This window comes from Megascapheus bottae, chromosome 18 (assembly GCF_031878675.1).
Source record: "Megascapheus bottae isolate mThoBot1 chromosome 18, mThoBot2.hap1, whole genome shotgun sequence".
Taxonomy (NCBI): Eukaryota; Metazoa; Chordata; class Mammalia; order Rodentia; family Geomyidae; genus Megascapheus; species Megascapheus bottae.
In genome coordinates, this window is record NC_143526.1 from 14,703,971 (window position 1) to 14,721,857 (window position 17,887).

At 42.4% G+C, this 17,887-nt stretch overlaps 1 protein-coding gene across 2 annotated transcripts in view; it reads right to left on the reverse strand.

Annotated features, from left to right (window-relative positions):
* Positions 1 to 17,887, reverse strand: part of Slc24a3 (solute carrier family 24 member 3) — a 479,159-nt gene that overhangs the window by 108,843 nt on the left and 352,429 nt on the right. For both annotated transcript variants that reach the window (XM_090351934.1, XM_090351935.1), the window contains exons 4-6: positions 16,714 to 16,788; positions 13,763 to 13,847; positions 13,071 to 13,174 (exon numbers count right to left, since the gene is read on the reverse strand). In XM_090351934.1, the coding sequence (XP_090208060.1) occupies positions 13,071 to 13,174; positions 13,763 to 13,847; positions 16,714 to 16,788 (264 nt within the window). The remainder of the gene's footprint in view (positions 1 to 13,070; positions 13,175 to 13,762; positions 13,848 to 16,713; positions 16,789 to 17,887) is intronic.

Genomic DNA, 17,887 nt, shown 5'->3' on the forward strand with positions numbered 1-17,887 from the left:
AGCTTTATGTTTTCTTGCTGTAGTATCCTGAATAACTCACCTTTTTCTCTGAAGCTTTATTTCTCAGCCCTCTGTATGGAAGGAGGAAAATCTACCCTGTCCCCTTAGGTGCTGAACAGAGGAATTGCCTGCTTAGCTAATGTTATAGATATTTCCCCAAGAGATGACAATTTTCTATATGTTCTCAGATATACATATTTCTGAGCCTACTAGTGGTGGGTATTTTTTTTTTTTGCCAGTCCTGGGCTTGAGCTCAGGGCCTGAGCACTGTCCTTGGACTTCTCAAGGCTAGAGCTCTACCACTTGAGCCTCAGCACCACTTCCGGCTTTTTTCTATGTATGTGGTACCGAGGAATCGAACCCGGGTCTTCATGCATGCTAGGCAAGCACTTTAACCACTAGGCCAAACTCCCGGCCTTAGTGGTGGGTATTATTGTTACTCTCAGACAAGAAGACTAAGACATGGTGAGGTTAAGTAATTGTTGTCAGTTCACACAGTCCAGTTGTGGGGAGGCTAGGATGTGAGTGCAAGCTGCCTTTGAATAAAACAAACAAACAAAAAGTAACTCTTAGTCTAGTGTCTAGTACAAGATGACTAATATTTACAATTATTCTCTCTATGTAGGGCCAGAATTGGAGCTATATGTCTTAAGTATTTGCTTCCATTAAAACTGGGTAGATTCACATTTCATTAAAATCCATTTTCATTTATGGGAGATTATAGATGCACAATTTTTTATCTTATTGTCATAGAGATTAAGAAACTATATTTTCGCTCGATATTGGTTTATCCTATATGAAGCTGTAGAGCTGACTTTGTGTGGTACTGAGCCTTCATATGAATATAAAGACTCCTGCTAGGGGCTGTCCTGGGGCTTACTGCCAGAATAGAATTTATCTAAGTCTCGAGAGAGGGTGTGTGTGTGTGTGTGTGTGTGTGTGTGTGTGTGTGTGTATGTGTGTCAGGGTGGGGAGGGGCTCATCTAGGCTGAGCTGGCTGGGTATAAAGCCAGAGCCTCAGGCAAGACAAGCCTCACAGGGCTAAGAGATTAATTCACTTACTTGCATAAAAGCAATGTATCTCTTATACTGACTTGGTTCACATCTCTGAACCCAACAGCATCGATATCTTCCTTCTGAGGACTGTGTGAGCCTTTAACCTTGTCCCAGTCTTAACAGGCAGCGTGTGCCCAAACCTTCCAAATTTCTGAGAAAGGAACCAAACATATTGCTAAAAACAACTCTGAGCTTTGACTTACTGGGTCACCTAAGAATGACCTGAATGTTCTCTTTCCCTCCTCAATTTTTCCTCTGTGTCCCTGAAACAGTGGACTCTCCTAAGAGAAAGAACGGAGACCACAGGCAGAACGGGATAAACAAATTCAATTCTGGGCCACCTTTACTAACAGAAGAGGATGGGACGTGCAGGCTTTGCTGTTCTAAGCAGTAGAATACCACTGCAGCAAAGCACAGAGGTATCAGAAAGGGCCTCAAAATTTTCTCATGCCACACAACTTTTCAATCATTCCTAAATCCCACAATCAAGGCATATATAATAAACGTAGGCCAGAATGGAGCCTCTGTTTCTAAAAGGAGAAATGATCATGTTCATCATTCAAATGACGGACCACCTGGATAGCAAGTTTCAGCATTTTCTATAAGAGACTCTAAAACAAAGAAGTTTTAGATGTGGTTTTTCTAGAGCAGAGGGCATGGCAGTCTCTGACAATTACATCTTTTCTTTGTCAGGATCCATCTTCCTCTACCTTTCACCACAGAAGGTCCCTCCTAGTTGCTTTGCTTTCCTGACTTACATGTGTCCCACAGATTGAGAACACATTCTGGAACCAAACCACCAAGTTTCAAATCCAAATTCTGCTATTCCTACATGAGTGGCCTAGGGCAAGTTTCTCTACCTCCTTCTTTCTGTTCTATTTTCTCCTCTTGAAAATGAGAAAAACAGTACTTACATCATAGGACTGGTTGACAGAAGGATTAAACGAGTGCATACATATAAAGATTAGGAATTAACACAAATGCTGTTTTTAATTTAAAATATAGATAATAACAAGGAACAGAAGTTGTATACTGTCTTAATAAAAAACAAGATGCCATCAGGGATAGCTAGGATACATGGTTTTAGAAACTGCGATAATCAAAGACAGAGTAAGAAAGTGGAAACAATAAGGTTCACAACATAATGGCCAAGATCTGAAAATGACGAAGGTCAAGGGTCAATGTTTTACAACAGCTGCACCTAGTCTTTGAGTCTCCCAGCTGTTGGCTACTGCATCAAATACACAAATTCCAATTTTCCATGCCCCAACTGCAGTGACAATGTCATCTTGGAGGAAAAAAAAGTCACGAATAAATAAAGCATACCAGGTCAGATTTCTTGCCCATCTCCCAGGGAAGGGAGGAAGGAACTTAGCTTTCTGCATGTACAAAGTGAATGGACCCTTTGGTGAAGTCTAGGGAGGGACAGAGCACTCTTTGCCAGTGAAAATAAGAGATTTGGTCTATGAGCTTGCCATGCTCTAAATGGTCTGCATATTAGCTGGACAGGCTAATGAATGGCGTTTGTTTTTCTCACTTGGAGATTCAGGCCCATGTCCAGTCTTAAGGTTTCCATTTAAATGCAGAGCTGTATTTCCCCTGCAGGAAAGAGCAGTTGGATCAGGAGAGTATGCATGTCTTACGTCACATCTGTCAAAGGAGACTGGCTTGGGAAAAAGAAGGATTGATTTTGAAAAGTGGGTTTTTCTTCTCATATTAAACAACACACAAAAAAACACCTCCAAAAATTTCCCCTCTATTTCTTTTGTTAAAAGTTGCAAATAAAATCTTTGTTGCTCAAGGGCTTAGCAAGGGAGAATAAGGATGACCAGAAGCTTAGAGAACCTGTAATAAGGAAAGTGCCATGATTTTTGCATCCCAGTATGTGCTGATATAATAGCCAGTGGCTAGCTGGATAGAGAGCTGGCTGGGAAAGAGGGTGAGGAGGAGAAGACAGAGAACGTGATGGGCTAAGAAGACTGTCAGAAATACTGGGGCATTTTCCTGATTCACTTCCTGTTTTACCATAGGCAACCGAGGCAGTCTGTGAATCATTGGCAATTTGAAATTTACTAAGGCAAGCTGACCTTGAGATGGGCAGTGCTAGCCAGGGCTTAGGTGTCACTATATGTGGGCCAAATAGCACTTTCATTACATTGTTACTAATAGGAGTCAAGGCTGGCTCCTTAAGAGAATTGGGTGTTTGGGGAGGTTGGGTTAGGCTGCCAGGGACTACAAGCTTCAGTTGATGGAGCTTTCAGTGTGGGTTGTGTAATTAAAATTAAATTGCAAATTCAATGTAAAAAATCTCAGTAATCTTCCAAGGTCTCCTTCAATACACAATGGTCAACTTTAGGATGTGCCGAATGTCATCTGCCTACTTTCTGAAAACACTCCTCTAAGTCCTCATGGGCAATCTGTAATCATTAGTAGAGTCATCAAATATTCTTAAAAATGTTCTGGATTAAAAAAATACCTTAATGTCTTTCATGGTTTGTCTTATTGCATCAAGGCTATTTTCAGTCCATCGGCAAATCCTTTTGGCGACACCATCAAACCACTCTGAAAACCACTCAAGCCAGGCCACAGACTTTCTATCTGGTTTCCATGCTGCCATCTTGACCCCATGCAGACCTTTCTCAACATAGTAGCTAGAGGATTTCCAGAAAGGATAAATCATAAAATGTTATCCTGTGGATTAAAATACCTCAGTAGCTCCCCATTATATCCAAATTCTCAGCTGGATTGGACATGATTTTCCCTGTTACTCTCTCTCTCTCTCTCTTAACTACACTCACTCCTCCTTCTGCACTAGGCTCCAAATTGGCCTTTTTTCCTGACCTTCATCTATGCCAGGCTTAGTCCTGTGTACTTATTCTCCTTCTCACCTGGTAGTTTCTTCTCCTGAACCTGCCTATGGGGCTGCCTTCTTAATCCAGTGTTCTTTTGACACACCTTGCCTGACCAATCTCTCTAAAGCCAGTTCTCCACTTTCCCTGCCTATCACGTTCTAGCCTACTGCCCAATATATTTCCACTTTTATTTTTAATTATTCATTGGTCCACATATTCTTTTTCTATGTTTTGATACTGGTCTACATACATGCTTTAGGGTAGGCAGGAACCTTTCCTATTTTGTTCTATTTATTATGCTCTATGCCTGTCCATAACAGGCAGTGAATAGGAGGCCACATTAAATTGCTACTTCTATTTCATGAGTTATCTTAGTTTCTTCGCAAAGAGTGTCTACTGTTTCAATTTATCTGTATTCAGTGTGCCCCATAACTGATTGTGACACCCACCCAACCACGGCGATTCAAGGTGCTTAGTCTTATATATATCCATTGTCCCCCTTCTGCATCACAAGCAATGTACAAATTACCTTTTTATCAAAGATCATCTAAGTCTCATCAATAACCAATGCTACTCTTCTTGCTTATGTTGCAGGCTATGTTGGGAATCAGACAGAGACTACTTGGATTTTGGGGGAGCTTATATCCCAGCACCATTACTCTCTCCTGGGAAGAAAAGAGATTGGCTATACCTTTGTAGCCACTTCCTGCGTTTCATGGTTTCTGAGGATGGAGTGGTCACTGGATGCACAGCTTCCTACTGCTCTTGGCACTGCTGTTTGCTTACTCTAGCTTTTGAAGCCTGAAGACTAGCATTTCCCCATGTTTCCAGGGGCAACGGCTGTCATTGTGCTCAGATAGGGTGTTTCCTTTGCCTGAGGAGTGACTCATGCTTGTAGCAACACTTGAATCAGAGAGTACATTTTAAGCAGCAACATTTTCTTCTCAGAGTGGAAGATAGTAAGTTTTGTTCCCACTCATTAAACACCATCAGCCTTTGTAGAGTTACCTTGCTTTCTTGTAAGCCCTTTGTAAGATAGTTCCTGTCCTCTCAGGTACTTACTGTAGACCTTACTATATATCTCCTTCCTATTTCCTTATCCCATGGTTTTAATATCTCACTATTTCTGTTTTTATATTTATCCATCTCCATCCATCCATCCATCCATCCATCCATCCATCCATCCATCCTGTACCCATCTACTTTCTTACATATCTATCCACCTAGCTATCTACCAGCCAACCATCCTCACTGGAATGTTAACATCATTCAGCCCAATTCTAGAAGACAGTTTTTATTTTTTTGCCACCACTTTCCTGTCAGTGCCAAGAAGAGTGTTCACTCTGTGGATTACTGAAGGTCAGCTTAGCTTTGGTTTACTTAGGTATGAGCCAAGATGGCAAATTGCATCCAAGAGTCCACAGCCCAATTGGCTGAAATGAAGGGAAGTATGGTGTGTACTGTGTCCTGGAAGGAAATGGCTTTGTGTCAAGAGATGACTTTGTTCTTGAGAGGACTGATAATGGTACATTGATAACAGTGGCAAGGCACTGGGATCCCTGTGTGGTCTGTGCCAGCACCAGTGGTACACTTTCCAAGGATACAAAGCATGTCTGGCTTTCCTCCTCACATTTAGGGATGATTCCTCTGACATCTCAGTTATGGCTGCATTTGACCTCACTGGGTACTAGGGAAGTGACCTCCTCATTTTCTTCTGTACAGCTGAGAAGTGATGTACTAAGCCCCCATCTTATATGCTTAAATGTGAACAAAAACACTAAGAAAGCATTGCCCTGAGAGTCATTTTTTCCTTTTTTTTGTGCCAGTTCTGGGGCTTGAACTCAGGGCCTGAGCACTGTCCTTTGATTTTCTCATGGCTAGAACTCTACCACTTGAGCCACAGCACCACTTCTGGCTTTTTCTATGTATGTGGTACTGAGGATTCGAAATCAGGTCTTTGTGCAAGCCAAGCAAGCACTCTATCACTAGGCCACACTCCTGGTCCCTGGAAGTCATTTCGAATGGCCCCACACTCTACTGATTGAGAAATAAAAACAAATTGGACAGAAGGACTCAGAGGAGTACTTGAGTGGAATGATTTAGAGACTGTCTAGAGAATGGAGTAGGAAGACAGGTAATTCTCAATTAACACACCAAGTTCTGAATGGACTTTTCACCAAAGAAGGTGGGAAAATCTGCAGTGAAAAGATGATTGATACCCTGGCTCATCAGGGAAATGCAAATTAAATGCATAGTGAGGTGCTATTTGTGCTCATGATTCCCAGAACGATTAAAATGAAAATAAAAAGAAAACAAAGTAAAGCTGATAATACCACATGCTGTTGCTGATGACAAGTAACCAGAATCTTTAACATTGTTGATGAAATTAGAATAGTCCAACTATTTTGAAAAGCTGCTTGGCAGTTCTGTGCCTTTTACCATTCGAGTGTGGCCAGTCATGCAGGCAACATAATCCTGGCCCTCTCACTTCTTATATCTGTATGACAACTAGGGACCAAAACTTATGCATCTTGGGTGGAACTGATCAGATGCTTATCTCCAGGAGAAAAGAGATATGGGTAGGTGGTTTGTGATTAACCTAAATCAGTAGGACAATGCAAGTGCCTTCACTAGAATCCTTCAGTCAGAACTCAGTTGGCCCAATTACATTTTGGTATGATGATGCTAAGTTGAGGTTGGAGGGTAGTGTGGGCAGGAAGATACACTGTTTCTCTTTATTAATCAATGTGATGTGTATATGTGAGCCCTGAATCTGCTTCAGTCATTCTCTGCTATGAAGGAAAACCAATCCCAAGAAGGAGACACAGGAGATGAGTGACAAAAGAATGATTAAACTAGGGCTGCAGCCCTGACCTTACCATATCTGATGTATACTTTCCTCTGAATTTACTGGTATTCGAAAACACCAATTAATTCTCTTCATTTAAGATGCCAACCAGAAGGATTAGGAGTGTAGCTCAAGTTATAGAATACTTGTTTTGTACGTGCAAGGCTTAGGGGCCCATCAGTTAGGCAGTCAGTCTGTCTGTCTCACATACACATACACAATGCCAGTTAGAATTGCATAATTTTTGCTATAAGAAACTAAAAAACCTGTTAAATAATCTAAATGTGGATCTGTGAATGGATCTGATTCCAGAAGATAGTTCACAGGGGTCAATGAAGCCAGAAACAACTTCTGGGAGCCAAAGTCCAAGCTAAGTGAGGTGAAAAGATGGGGGAGACAGTCTAAAGATCTCCCCATTTCAGCAGTTTAGAGCCTGGAACTCTGGGCCTAGAAATAAGTGTCTTGCATGAAGATCTTGTATGGCACTCTGCCAGGACCTGACCTAGAGAGGAAGAAGGTATGAGCAGCCAGAGAAAGGAAACTACCTGGTACAATGAGGGAGACTGCCTCAGGCAGATGACCAGTTGCACGACTGGGACATCAAAGAAAGACTGTTCATGCCTGGACTCTCATCTCAGGCCAGCATTAGCCTAAGACTGTGAACACAGCTGTTGGAGTTAAAGCAGATTCAGCTGCTTTTCCCATTTAGTTGGCTTGGGAATCTGCATTATGACAGGGACCTGCCTCTTGATCTAAGTAGCCTATAAAAGACATGAAACTTTTCTTGTGTCCTAAAATCCAGCGACTGCTCCATACGTCATGGCACTGGCCTTCATTCACTCCTGCACAATGTATTCTGCTTTCCTTCACTCACGGGACCTTCTTTCAGAACATCCTGCTTTTGAATGGGTTCTCCCCTGCTTCTGACCCTTAGTTCCTCCATGCCTCAGGATCTCTTTTTTTGTATCCTTTCATCTCCCTCAAAATAATGGAAGAAAAGCCTTCAACTCTATTTTTAAGCTTAGCCACTGGTGGTAAGTGGTTTTCAGCCTTGCTTTTCCCAGTCCTTAGCTCGTGAGGATCTAATGATTGCCAAAATTGGAACATGACAGGTGACATGTTAGGTTTTATCAGGGGAACCAAAGGCTGGGAACAGAGGTGTACATTGGGATGGGCTGTGGATCTCCCTTTATGCTTCTCAGCCTGAATCATCCATTTGTTTGGGGAAAGCAGAAGTGGCCCTGTGAAGGGTGCTGTGTGATTAGAGGGTTTTAGATGGGTCCAGGCTGGGCTGAGTGCTTTCACCATCAGTCTTAGGTTCCCCACCCTTATGCTGATATGTCTATTCTTTCATTGTCCTTAGGACATATAGGCCCAAGTCCTAAAGAACATGTAAAAATCTCGGGTTAATCATGAGATACAGTGATTAAATCTTGATATTTTAATATCTAGTGAGAAAAGAATAGCTTTTACAATCAGCTGACATGTTTGTTCTCATCAACCATGTGGGCAAACCTTCTCCCTATGGTTTCAGTATTCACGTCCCTGTGGTCAGTAAGAATAGCAGTATCTTAAAATTCAGCAGGTGTTTTTCTACAACCATTCCCTGAACTTTGAGTATGGAGCCTGCACATTAAAGAGGATTAGTAAAGAATAGCTGGGCCTTTTAAATTGTTATGATTCAGGTGATATAGAAAAGTCAGGTAATAAGTGCTGGCTTATGATCATCTGACTTAATAATCATGTCAGGTAATAAGTACACTTTCTTTGGGCAATGTCACCCTCTCCTTTACTTTTACTCTCTCCCAACAGCTGGCATTTTTTCCCCCCGGTGGTGGGGCTTGAGCTCTGGGCCTGCATGCTGTCACTGAGTCCTTTAAGTTGAAGGTTACGACTACCACCCTAGCCCTTGAGCCACAGCATCACTTACATGGCTTTTTTTTTTTTTAAACATTAGAAGATAATCTCTAAATGAAAGATGTTCTGGTCCTAGACTCTTATAGTTTTTTTTCAGCATTCAAGATTGAATACAGATCTTCATACATGCTAGGTAAGTGCTCTAACAATGGGGTATATCCCTAAGCTATGGCTCTGAACTTGGAACAGCCCACTGGTACTGATCTTCGTATTCCCTCCAGTGGAGTTGAAAATGAAACTCAACGTGGCTTAAAGTTTTAGTCTTGAGTTTGTAGTCTCAGGTTTGCTTTATGGGCCTCCTTTTATATACCTACTTTTTAACATTTCTGGTACTTTTATTAGTCAATTCTAGGCTAGCTGGATATTCTGTGGACCCCAACGTCCACTCTGTTTATGCTTAACAAAGTAGGATCGCTAGGGAATTCATTTTCCTTAAAGAGGAACCTTAACAAATGGAAGTTGGTGGCTAAATCCTCTGATGTGAAATTATTCGGACTCTTGGATATCTAATTCTCGTATTTGAATGAAACCCCAGTTGTCCACAGGATAACTTGCTCAATACATACTTTCCATGGCTGCCTCTCCTTCCCTGCCTCACTTCCTCTGAATTTTGCTGGCATTTCCTGGGGTCACCTTTCAAAATTAACTACTTTCACTTGAATGTTTGCTTAGTGTCCCCTGGGGATACTGAAACAAAGACAAGTTTCAATTCAGACCTGCAACTTATACTTAGTTTTAACAGCCAGTTCAGATAGGGTGTCTCTGAAGAAAGGTAAACCCAGCCAAAGTTAGATAGGTCTTGCCAAAGAACATCAGGAACATTCTGAGGATGCCAAGAGTCAATGTGAAAGCCCTTTATAATAAGCTGGAGCCATCTGCCGGCCTGTAATAACCAGAATATGAGGTCCTAATCTGGGATGCAGTTAAACTGTTTACTTTCAGTTTGTGGTTTTGTATTTAAAGCTTAACATGCTCTGAATGCTGGATTTAAATTCATAAACACATTGTTTTAGAAAACTGGCATGAAGTTCTTTCAATGCAATATGTGAAATTGCATTAGGACCTTCATTTTTTTCTCTTCGTTATTCTTTGTTCTTTAAAAAAAAAAAAAAAGCCTGGTAGGACCACAGACCTGTAAATGTCTTGCAGGAATGCCAAGAACAACTCTCCAAGCCAGTTTCTAAGAAGCAATTTCCTTCCAGTACCATAAAACTCCCCAAGGCACCTTAGGCGAACACTGAAACATTGGGTATGTTTGCAAACTGCAAATACAGCAGACATTTAATTACACTGAATTCATCAAAACCCTAATTGAGACAGGAGCTCAAACCTTACAGCTTAATTACTTTAATTTCAGATGGGCAACAGACTTCGTCATGTACTGCCCTTTATACTGAAATTCGTTAGAGAGAGGCCCACGGATGTTCACTAGTAATTCTCCCAGTCAAATGAAGGAACAGATCAACATAAATAATAATGCTAAGTGGGACTCATGATTGGATTTACTAATCACCTCAATTCCCAATTTTTATACTTTGCCATAACATTCCACTGTACCAGCTCCACCCCTTGGGAAGGTTTCCATGAGTGCAAAGCTAGGCAGTTTTCATTTCTAATTTTTCTTTTCTTGAAAAAAATATCCAGATCCTTATTTTCCTACTCAACAGAAAACACAGAACCCAGTGTCAGTCCTCTGAGACTGTACTTCTGTCAATATCTCATTTTGATTCTCAATGAGTAGACCTTCTGCCTCACTTTCCCTTTTCTCTCCATCATGTGTCTGGTGGAAACCTCTAATGCCCTTTAATTTCACCAATTAAATGATCAACTTTCCCAGTGATCTGGGGTGGAATGTGGTGGTAAGAAGTCCAGAGATGGTTATTCTGAGATTTGATAAGGGTATGTAACTTGTATTGACTTGTCCTGAGGGAACCAGTTGCCATTAATATTGAGCATGTCTGGTTTCATCATGGTGGTAATGTGCCCACATAGCTGTGTTTCCACCCACTCCATAGACAAGAAAACTAAGGCTTAAAGAGAAATAACTTCTCTGAAGGCCCCTTTTTCAGAAAACGATGAGTCCAAATGCATTCCTATGCTAATAAGATTTCCCTTGTTCCTTCTAAAAAATGATTTTGTGGGCCGCGAGTTTGGCCTAGTGGTTAAAGTGCTTGCCTAGCATGCGTGAAGACCTGGGTTCGATTCCTTGGTACCACATACATACAAAAAAGCTGGAAGTGGTGTTGAGGCTCAAGTGGTAGAGCTCTAGCCTTGAGAAAGTCCAAGGACAGTGCTCAGGCCCTGAGCTCAAGCCCAGGACTGGCAAAAAAAAAAAATGATTTTGCTTCCTCTACAAAGACTTCTGGGATTCTACAAAATCCTGGATAGGGTAGGTAGGAAATCTAAAAGTGGCAACAGGACAAGGAAAGTTGGAAGGAATAGCTGGCTCCAAGGGTAAGCATGAGTACTGCTAGTTCAAACACTGGTCCTGGTGGTTACCTCTCTCTAGTTAGGAAGAGTCATGATAGATAGCAGCATTTGTGGAAATTCTGGCAGCCATGTGCCCTGGAGGCAGGCATTCTAACCAAGCTGATGATAAACTGTGTTGCTGATGGGTTTTGCACCACACGCACATTCAAGCCATTTGGGAAGTAATTAGTTGTGTGACACTGGCTAGGCCTCACCCAGTCATTTGTTTTGTTTCTTATATTATCTCTTCTTCTCCCTTTGGGCTTACTTTTCAATCAAGCTTCAGGTACAAATGCTAATGAACTAATGACAACACTAATAATGACAAGCCTAATAATCATAGTGGTAATGGTGACGATGCTAATTAAGAGAGTGTTAATAGTAACAGACTCCACTGGTGTGACTATTCATCTCCAGGAGGCAACAAGGAGGTGACCACACAGAGACAAGCAACAAGCACTGAAGGCAACCAAGCAGAGACATTCTTTTGGCGCTGACCACATACACAGGAGAATTATAAAACCTCGGTAGCATGGGCCCACAAAATCTAAGGCAACAGATCAATGGGAAAATAGAAAACATTCAGTTCAGTGAGATGGGCAGATCTTAATCATCATGAACCAAAACAATTGTCGAGAAGTCCCTTTCAGATCAGGAGTATTCTATCTGCTTGGGAACCCTGGCGCTGATTATGAACAAGATCAAGATGATCCACTTGTGGGGCTCACATCCCTAGCTATTCAGAAGGCTGAGATATAAGAATGGCTGTTGAAGCCAATTTAGGCAGACAACTCCGAAGAACCAGCACCAAGCAAAAGCAGAGGTGTGGCTCCAGCAATAGAGTACCAGCCATGCATGGAAAAAGCCAGCTACGAGCATGATGCCCTGAGATGGAGCCCCAAACTGGAAAAAATACTCCTCTTCCTGTCATTCAGAGAGTGACAAGCAAAACCTGGCAATTCAGACAAATCAATGGCATGAAGAAGGTGATAGTAAGAAATGGGCTACAGAGACCAATTATGGTGTTCCCGAGTGTACCTTGCATGCATAGTCTTGAGTTTTCACTAGAGAGACCAACAGCAGGGATTCCTGCTGGCTGCTGAAAGAGATAGTGGCTGGTACAGGGTCGGGGAGAAGACACTGTCCTTAGCCCTTCATCTCAACCAGACACTCGCAGCAAGGCATAGCATGGACCACATCAAAGCTGCTGGTTGGGTGATTATGGTCCCTACGTTCCTCAATATTACAAATGGAGTCATTTCACTGAACTTCTAGGAGCTGCTTTTTCTAGAAGTTGCTTTTCCTAGAAGTAATTTGGCTGCCTGGCACCATTACACTCAGGTGACTTCTGGTCAAATTCCTAAGACTTTGTAAAATAAATACCAATATTCATGAGGGACTCCACCCCATAGCAGTCTCAGAAGGCCTGCATTCCCCCATTGAACTCCCAAAGCAGCCAAAGCAAACACAGAAATAAATGCCCCTCTCTGTAGGAAGAAAAGCTGTGTCTGAAACTATGACCAGTGTAAATTATTTTAGCAGGGGAAAAAATCTGGGTCTTTTCCTACTTTTCTTTTCTCTCATTTATTTTATTTCATCTGGGCCAAACCATACTGAAAATTGTTTTAGTTCATCATAGTCTACATAAGTAACCCATCAATATGAGTGACACTTTTAAATTCGTAACTTAACATCTTTCAGGCTGGTGATTATTTATAGAGAACTGATGATTCTAGGCTTCATCAGTCTTCAGAGATGTTCTTTCCAGCTGGGTCTAACATTGTAGGGTACACAACTCGAAATTACCACTTCCCAAGATGACTGGGACCTGATGGGGTTGTATTCCAGTAAGAAAATCCCATCTCCACAGGAATCCCCTCAGCTCCAGATAGCCTGTTCCATCATCAGAGAAGATCTGTCCTTCTTACCTGCCCTGCAAAGAGTCCACAGACACCAATGATGCACAGAATGTTGAACACTGCCGAGCCCACAATGGTGCCGACTCCCACATCGCCCTTGGTGATGAAGACTCCTGAAATACAGACTGGGCGTCAGTCTGAAGAAAGCAGCCCAGCTACAACCCCAGGTGGGTTAAGTGGCCTTTCTAAGTGCAAGATTATTCTCATGATGTACAGGAAACAACTGAGGATTGGTGGGAGCTCCCCACTGCTAAGGGGAGACTGACTTAGCAACATTGGCCCTAGGTCTGGGTCAAGTTCAAACAGCAAAAAAAAAAAAAAGTGACACCTAAATGGGTCAACAGTCTAGGGAGAAACTGATGCTCTGCTTGGCCAGGGGTGGGGGAGGGCTGGACTCATTTAGTATCATGGCCAACAATCTTAGTTTGGGGAGCACTAACCCTAGAGCATCCCCAACTTTTTTTTAACCAGTCCTGGGGCTTGAACTCAGGTCCTGAGCACTGTCCTTGTGCTTTTACAAGGCTAGTGCTCTACCAGTTGAGCCACAGCACCACTTCCAGCTTTTTCTATGTATGTGTTACCAAGGAACAAAACCCAGGTCTTTGTGCACGCTAGGCAAGCACTCTACCACTAGGCCAAACTCCAGGACCCACTAGAGCCCTTTTATTTAGTATGACCCCTGCCCTCTTGTGGTTACCTACCTATAACTGATGTAAACAGTTCTGGGGCCGAGCTGCCAGCTGCCATGAATGTAGCCCCTGCCACATCTTCACTGAGGTGCAGGCGCTGCAGAAAAAAACAAAGACAAAGCACAGGTGATCTGGGATCCCAAGATCTCCATCTCTGAAAAACTAAGGACCAGGGCTTCAATGAGACCTTCAGGCGGTGGCTGGGGGGTGGGGGTGGGATCAGATCTCCAGTCCTTCTGAATTCCCTTCTCCTTTCAGATCTGAGACACTCCTGCTGGACTCTTGCTCAGTCAAAGCTCTTCTCCCCATCCTTCTCAGGCAGGATTATGGAGGGGGATGCATGGCTTCAGGAGACAAAGGCTCAGCAGAAAATGTGGGAGTTCTCAACTCCAAAGCACCCTGGGGTTATGCTGCTGACAGTGTGGAGGGGAATGGGTAAGCCCAAACCACAGCGAATGGTAGGCACACCACGACAGTGTGACAGCAGAACTGCTATATAGTTTCAGTGTTGTCAGGTACTATGATTTTATATCATAGCAATATATCATGAGTTTTACAATACCTTGATACCTTCAGGCTGAATAAAGCTCAAAGGAAGCAGTCTGTGAGCTTTTACTTTATTATGACTAAGGAGGCGGGTCTGGGACAGTGCCTGTGGGATACCCTTCTGAAACTCATTTCCCATATTTGACCTTCATATCCTGAGTAGCAGAATGGGACTAGAGTAGAAAGCAATGAAATGGTATCTCTGCAGAGATGGCCAACACAATGGACTCTCCAGATGGCCCAAGTTGGTAGAGCAAAAGGTGATTTGAAAGAGAATAAGAAAAATAAACACTAGAAGCAGTGTAGTGTCTTTATGTTTTCTGTATTTCATCCTGATTTAGCATGTGAATTTCTGGCTCTCAGCGAGCCACCAGTTCCCTTCTTATATCCCAGCCAAGACTATCAGTCTGGAATGCCATCCTCCTTTTCCCACAGCACCTGCACCTCCTTGCTCAGCCATAGAGGAGCAGCATGGCCTTGGGAAAAGCTACTGGCTCAATGGACTGATGGACAATGGACTGAGGGACTAGAAGCTGCATGCAGCAGTCCCAAAGGAGGGGAAGAATGTCGTCTTGCATTCTGGGTCTTTCAGCTTTGCATTCAGCAGCTAAACTTCTCATGGAACATGGAGAAAATCCTTACTATACTGAAAGCTGTGGCTGGGAGGAATGCTTGGCTTATTCAATCTTGTGAAGCAGAGGACTTCGAGGAAGACAGCCTGACATAGAGCTCAGATTGGCTGTGGTTGATTTGCTGTGAGCCACAGTTGTGAGCTTTGCTCCTACCCTCCCCCTCAGATCCATAACCTCTGAAGCTGACTCAGGTCCTATTCCTTTCTCTTCTTCATCCAGTCCATTTGTTTCTGTATATGTGTATGTGTGTGCATAGGTATCTAGTACTATGCCGTATTACTCAGTCATAAAAACTGAAGTTACATCACTTGTAAGAAAATGGATGGAATTAAAGTTCATCATGCTGAGTGAACTAAGGTTAAAAAAAGCCAAATATCACATGGTTTTTACTCATTTGTAGAATTTTGACTTAAATGATGATGATGATGAAGAAAATACTAATAATGGACATAAATGTAAAAGGAGGATTGTCTGGGGGCAGGGTTCAGTAGATTATTGTGGAATGATTATTTATAAGTACCAAAATGATAAGCAAACAAAAACAACCTTCTAGAATGTAGAAGAAACAGCTTAAGTTAGTGACTCTCCAAGTGTGGTTTCCAGGTGAGAATCCTTGGCATCATCTAGGAACTTACTAGCAATTAAAATTCCAGACATTTTCTTCCTTGTTCTCTAAGAGCTACTGAACCAGATGCTGAAAAGAGAAGGAAGGAAAGGGGAGGTGCTCCAAGATTTGAGGATCATTGACATAATAAAACTAGAGATACAGATGGTTGTTCTGTCTGGAGACTAAGAGACTGAATGAACAATAAATGAATCATAAATTTAAATCTTGAAGATAAATCAAGATATATCCCAGAATAGACAGGGAGATGAAAGAGGCAAGAGAGAGTTCATAGTTAGGGTAAATATGTTTTGATGAATGAGACTCAACATGCTCTTCGGCTTACAGAGTTCACTGTGATGAATTGTGATTGAGTTCCTGGATCTCTACGCCTAATTCTTTTACCCTAGTGCCGTCTGGCTTTCCCCATGGACCTTGTCTATAACATATACAGAGAAGAGTCTTGAGGGAGTGTGCAATGTCACAGGGTTCTTACCCTGAGAGGGCTAAGAGAGCAGGAGGAAGTGGAGAAAGGGTAGATGGAGGAAGTAAAACATAAGAAATGGCAAGATGTAGAAAAGGAAGAGAAAGTGGGGAATCATAATACAAGTGCTAATGGCCCTTCCTATCTGAGATCTCTAATCTGCAAATTCAACCAGTGTTGGCTGATAAACATTGGACTAAACATGCCCTAATTTGTATCTTGTCATTATTCCATAAACAACACAATGTGGCAGCTATCACTAGAGCACATACATAAATACATACACACGTACTTGGTATTACATGTGATCTAGAGATGATTCAAAGTATATAGGAGATATATGAAGTACATGCCAATATGACTCCATTTTTCTAAAAGGGAATTGAGCGGTCACAGGTTAAAGCATTCTCCAGGTATCTTGGAGACAATGCCCTAGGGCCACCCAGGAACAATTCTAGCAGCAGTTACAGCTAAATTCAGCAGGAAACACTGGCTGGTGAAAGTCTGATCATCCACTGATGTCATGGAATGGTAAAGAGACTGAGCTTTTTGTGTTAATCTTGTCCTTCTCTCTCAAACTTGCAGATGTCTGGCTTCCAAGTCTCACCAGGAATTCAGCAAGGAGGCTTGGTGACAACTATGGCACAGGACACCCACCCCAAGGCTCACCCAGACACACAGACTACAAGGAACATACCTCACAGATCTTTTCCAGGGAGGGGACGAAGAAGTCGTCGCACACAATGGCCAGTGCGTAGAACATGTACATGGCCTGGAAGAGAGGAGAAAAGAAAGAGATAAAGTTAGGTAGAGCCCAGGAGGTTAGGGTCTCCGTCAGCTTCTGCTTTATTAATTTATTTTTTATTCTCATGAATTTACCTTCGTACTCAGAGTAAGCAAAGCAATGCCTGCAAGACATGATGTGACATGGCCTCAGCTTCCTTTCACCTCACTGCTGGCTGTTTTGCCTCTTGTCCTCATTGTCTTTCCCCTGAGCATGCATGGATGCTTATTTTGGAACCCTTGCACTTGCTATTTCCAAATACTTCCTCTCAGTGTTTCCATAGCCAACTCTAGGTTCCCTTCAGTTTCTCCCTCAATTGTCAACTGAACAGCCCTCTTATCCCTTTTCATCTCCCTCGTTGTAATAGATATCATATGTTAGGTTAATTTATCTGTTGAACTTCTCCCCCGTGAGAAATTTGCAAGGACATTGAATTTATCTTTTAATTATTGCCATACCTCCAGAAGTCAGCACAGGATTGGTGCATAATAGGTGGTCTGGAATAGGTAGGTAAACATTTCCAAACTGGGCTTGCTAACTATCCTAGTCCCTGCAGGGATGACTTTGCAAACTTGCTTCTACATCTTGGTCAGCTGTGACCAGAGAAGCTCCTAGAAGTCTACCTACTAGACAGAACTTATTTCTCTACCTTATCTAACCCCATGTTTCCTCCTTAAGAAATGAAATACTATTTGGATTCTAGTGCTGGCTGACTAGCCAGCATTAATTCCTACTCCTTTTTTTTTTTTTGCCAGTCCTGGGCTTGAGCTCAGGGCCTGAGCACTGTCCTTGGACTTTCTCAAGGCTAGAGCTCTACCACTTGAGCCTCAGCACCACTTCCGGCTTTTTTCTATGTATGTGGTACCGAGGAATCGAACCCGGGCTTTCACGCATGCTAGGCAAGCACTTTAACCACTAGGCCAAACTCCCGGCCTTCCTACTCCTTTTTAAGGAAACCCCATTCCCTCCAAATATTTTCAAAGTCCTATAAGGAAGGTGATTCTGTTCTTTTCTCTAGTTGAACACAGTCATAGGTAAGTCGGTGTGCACTATTCTTACTGGCAATGGCTATTAGTTTTATAGGTGG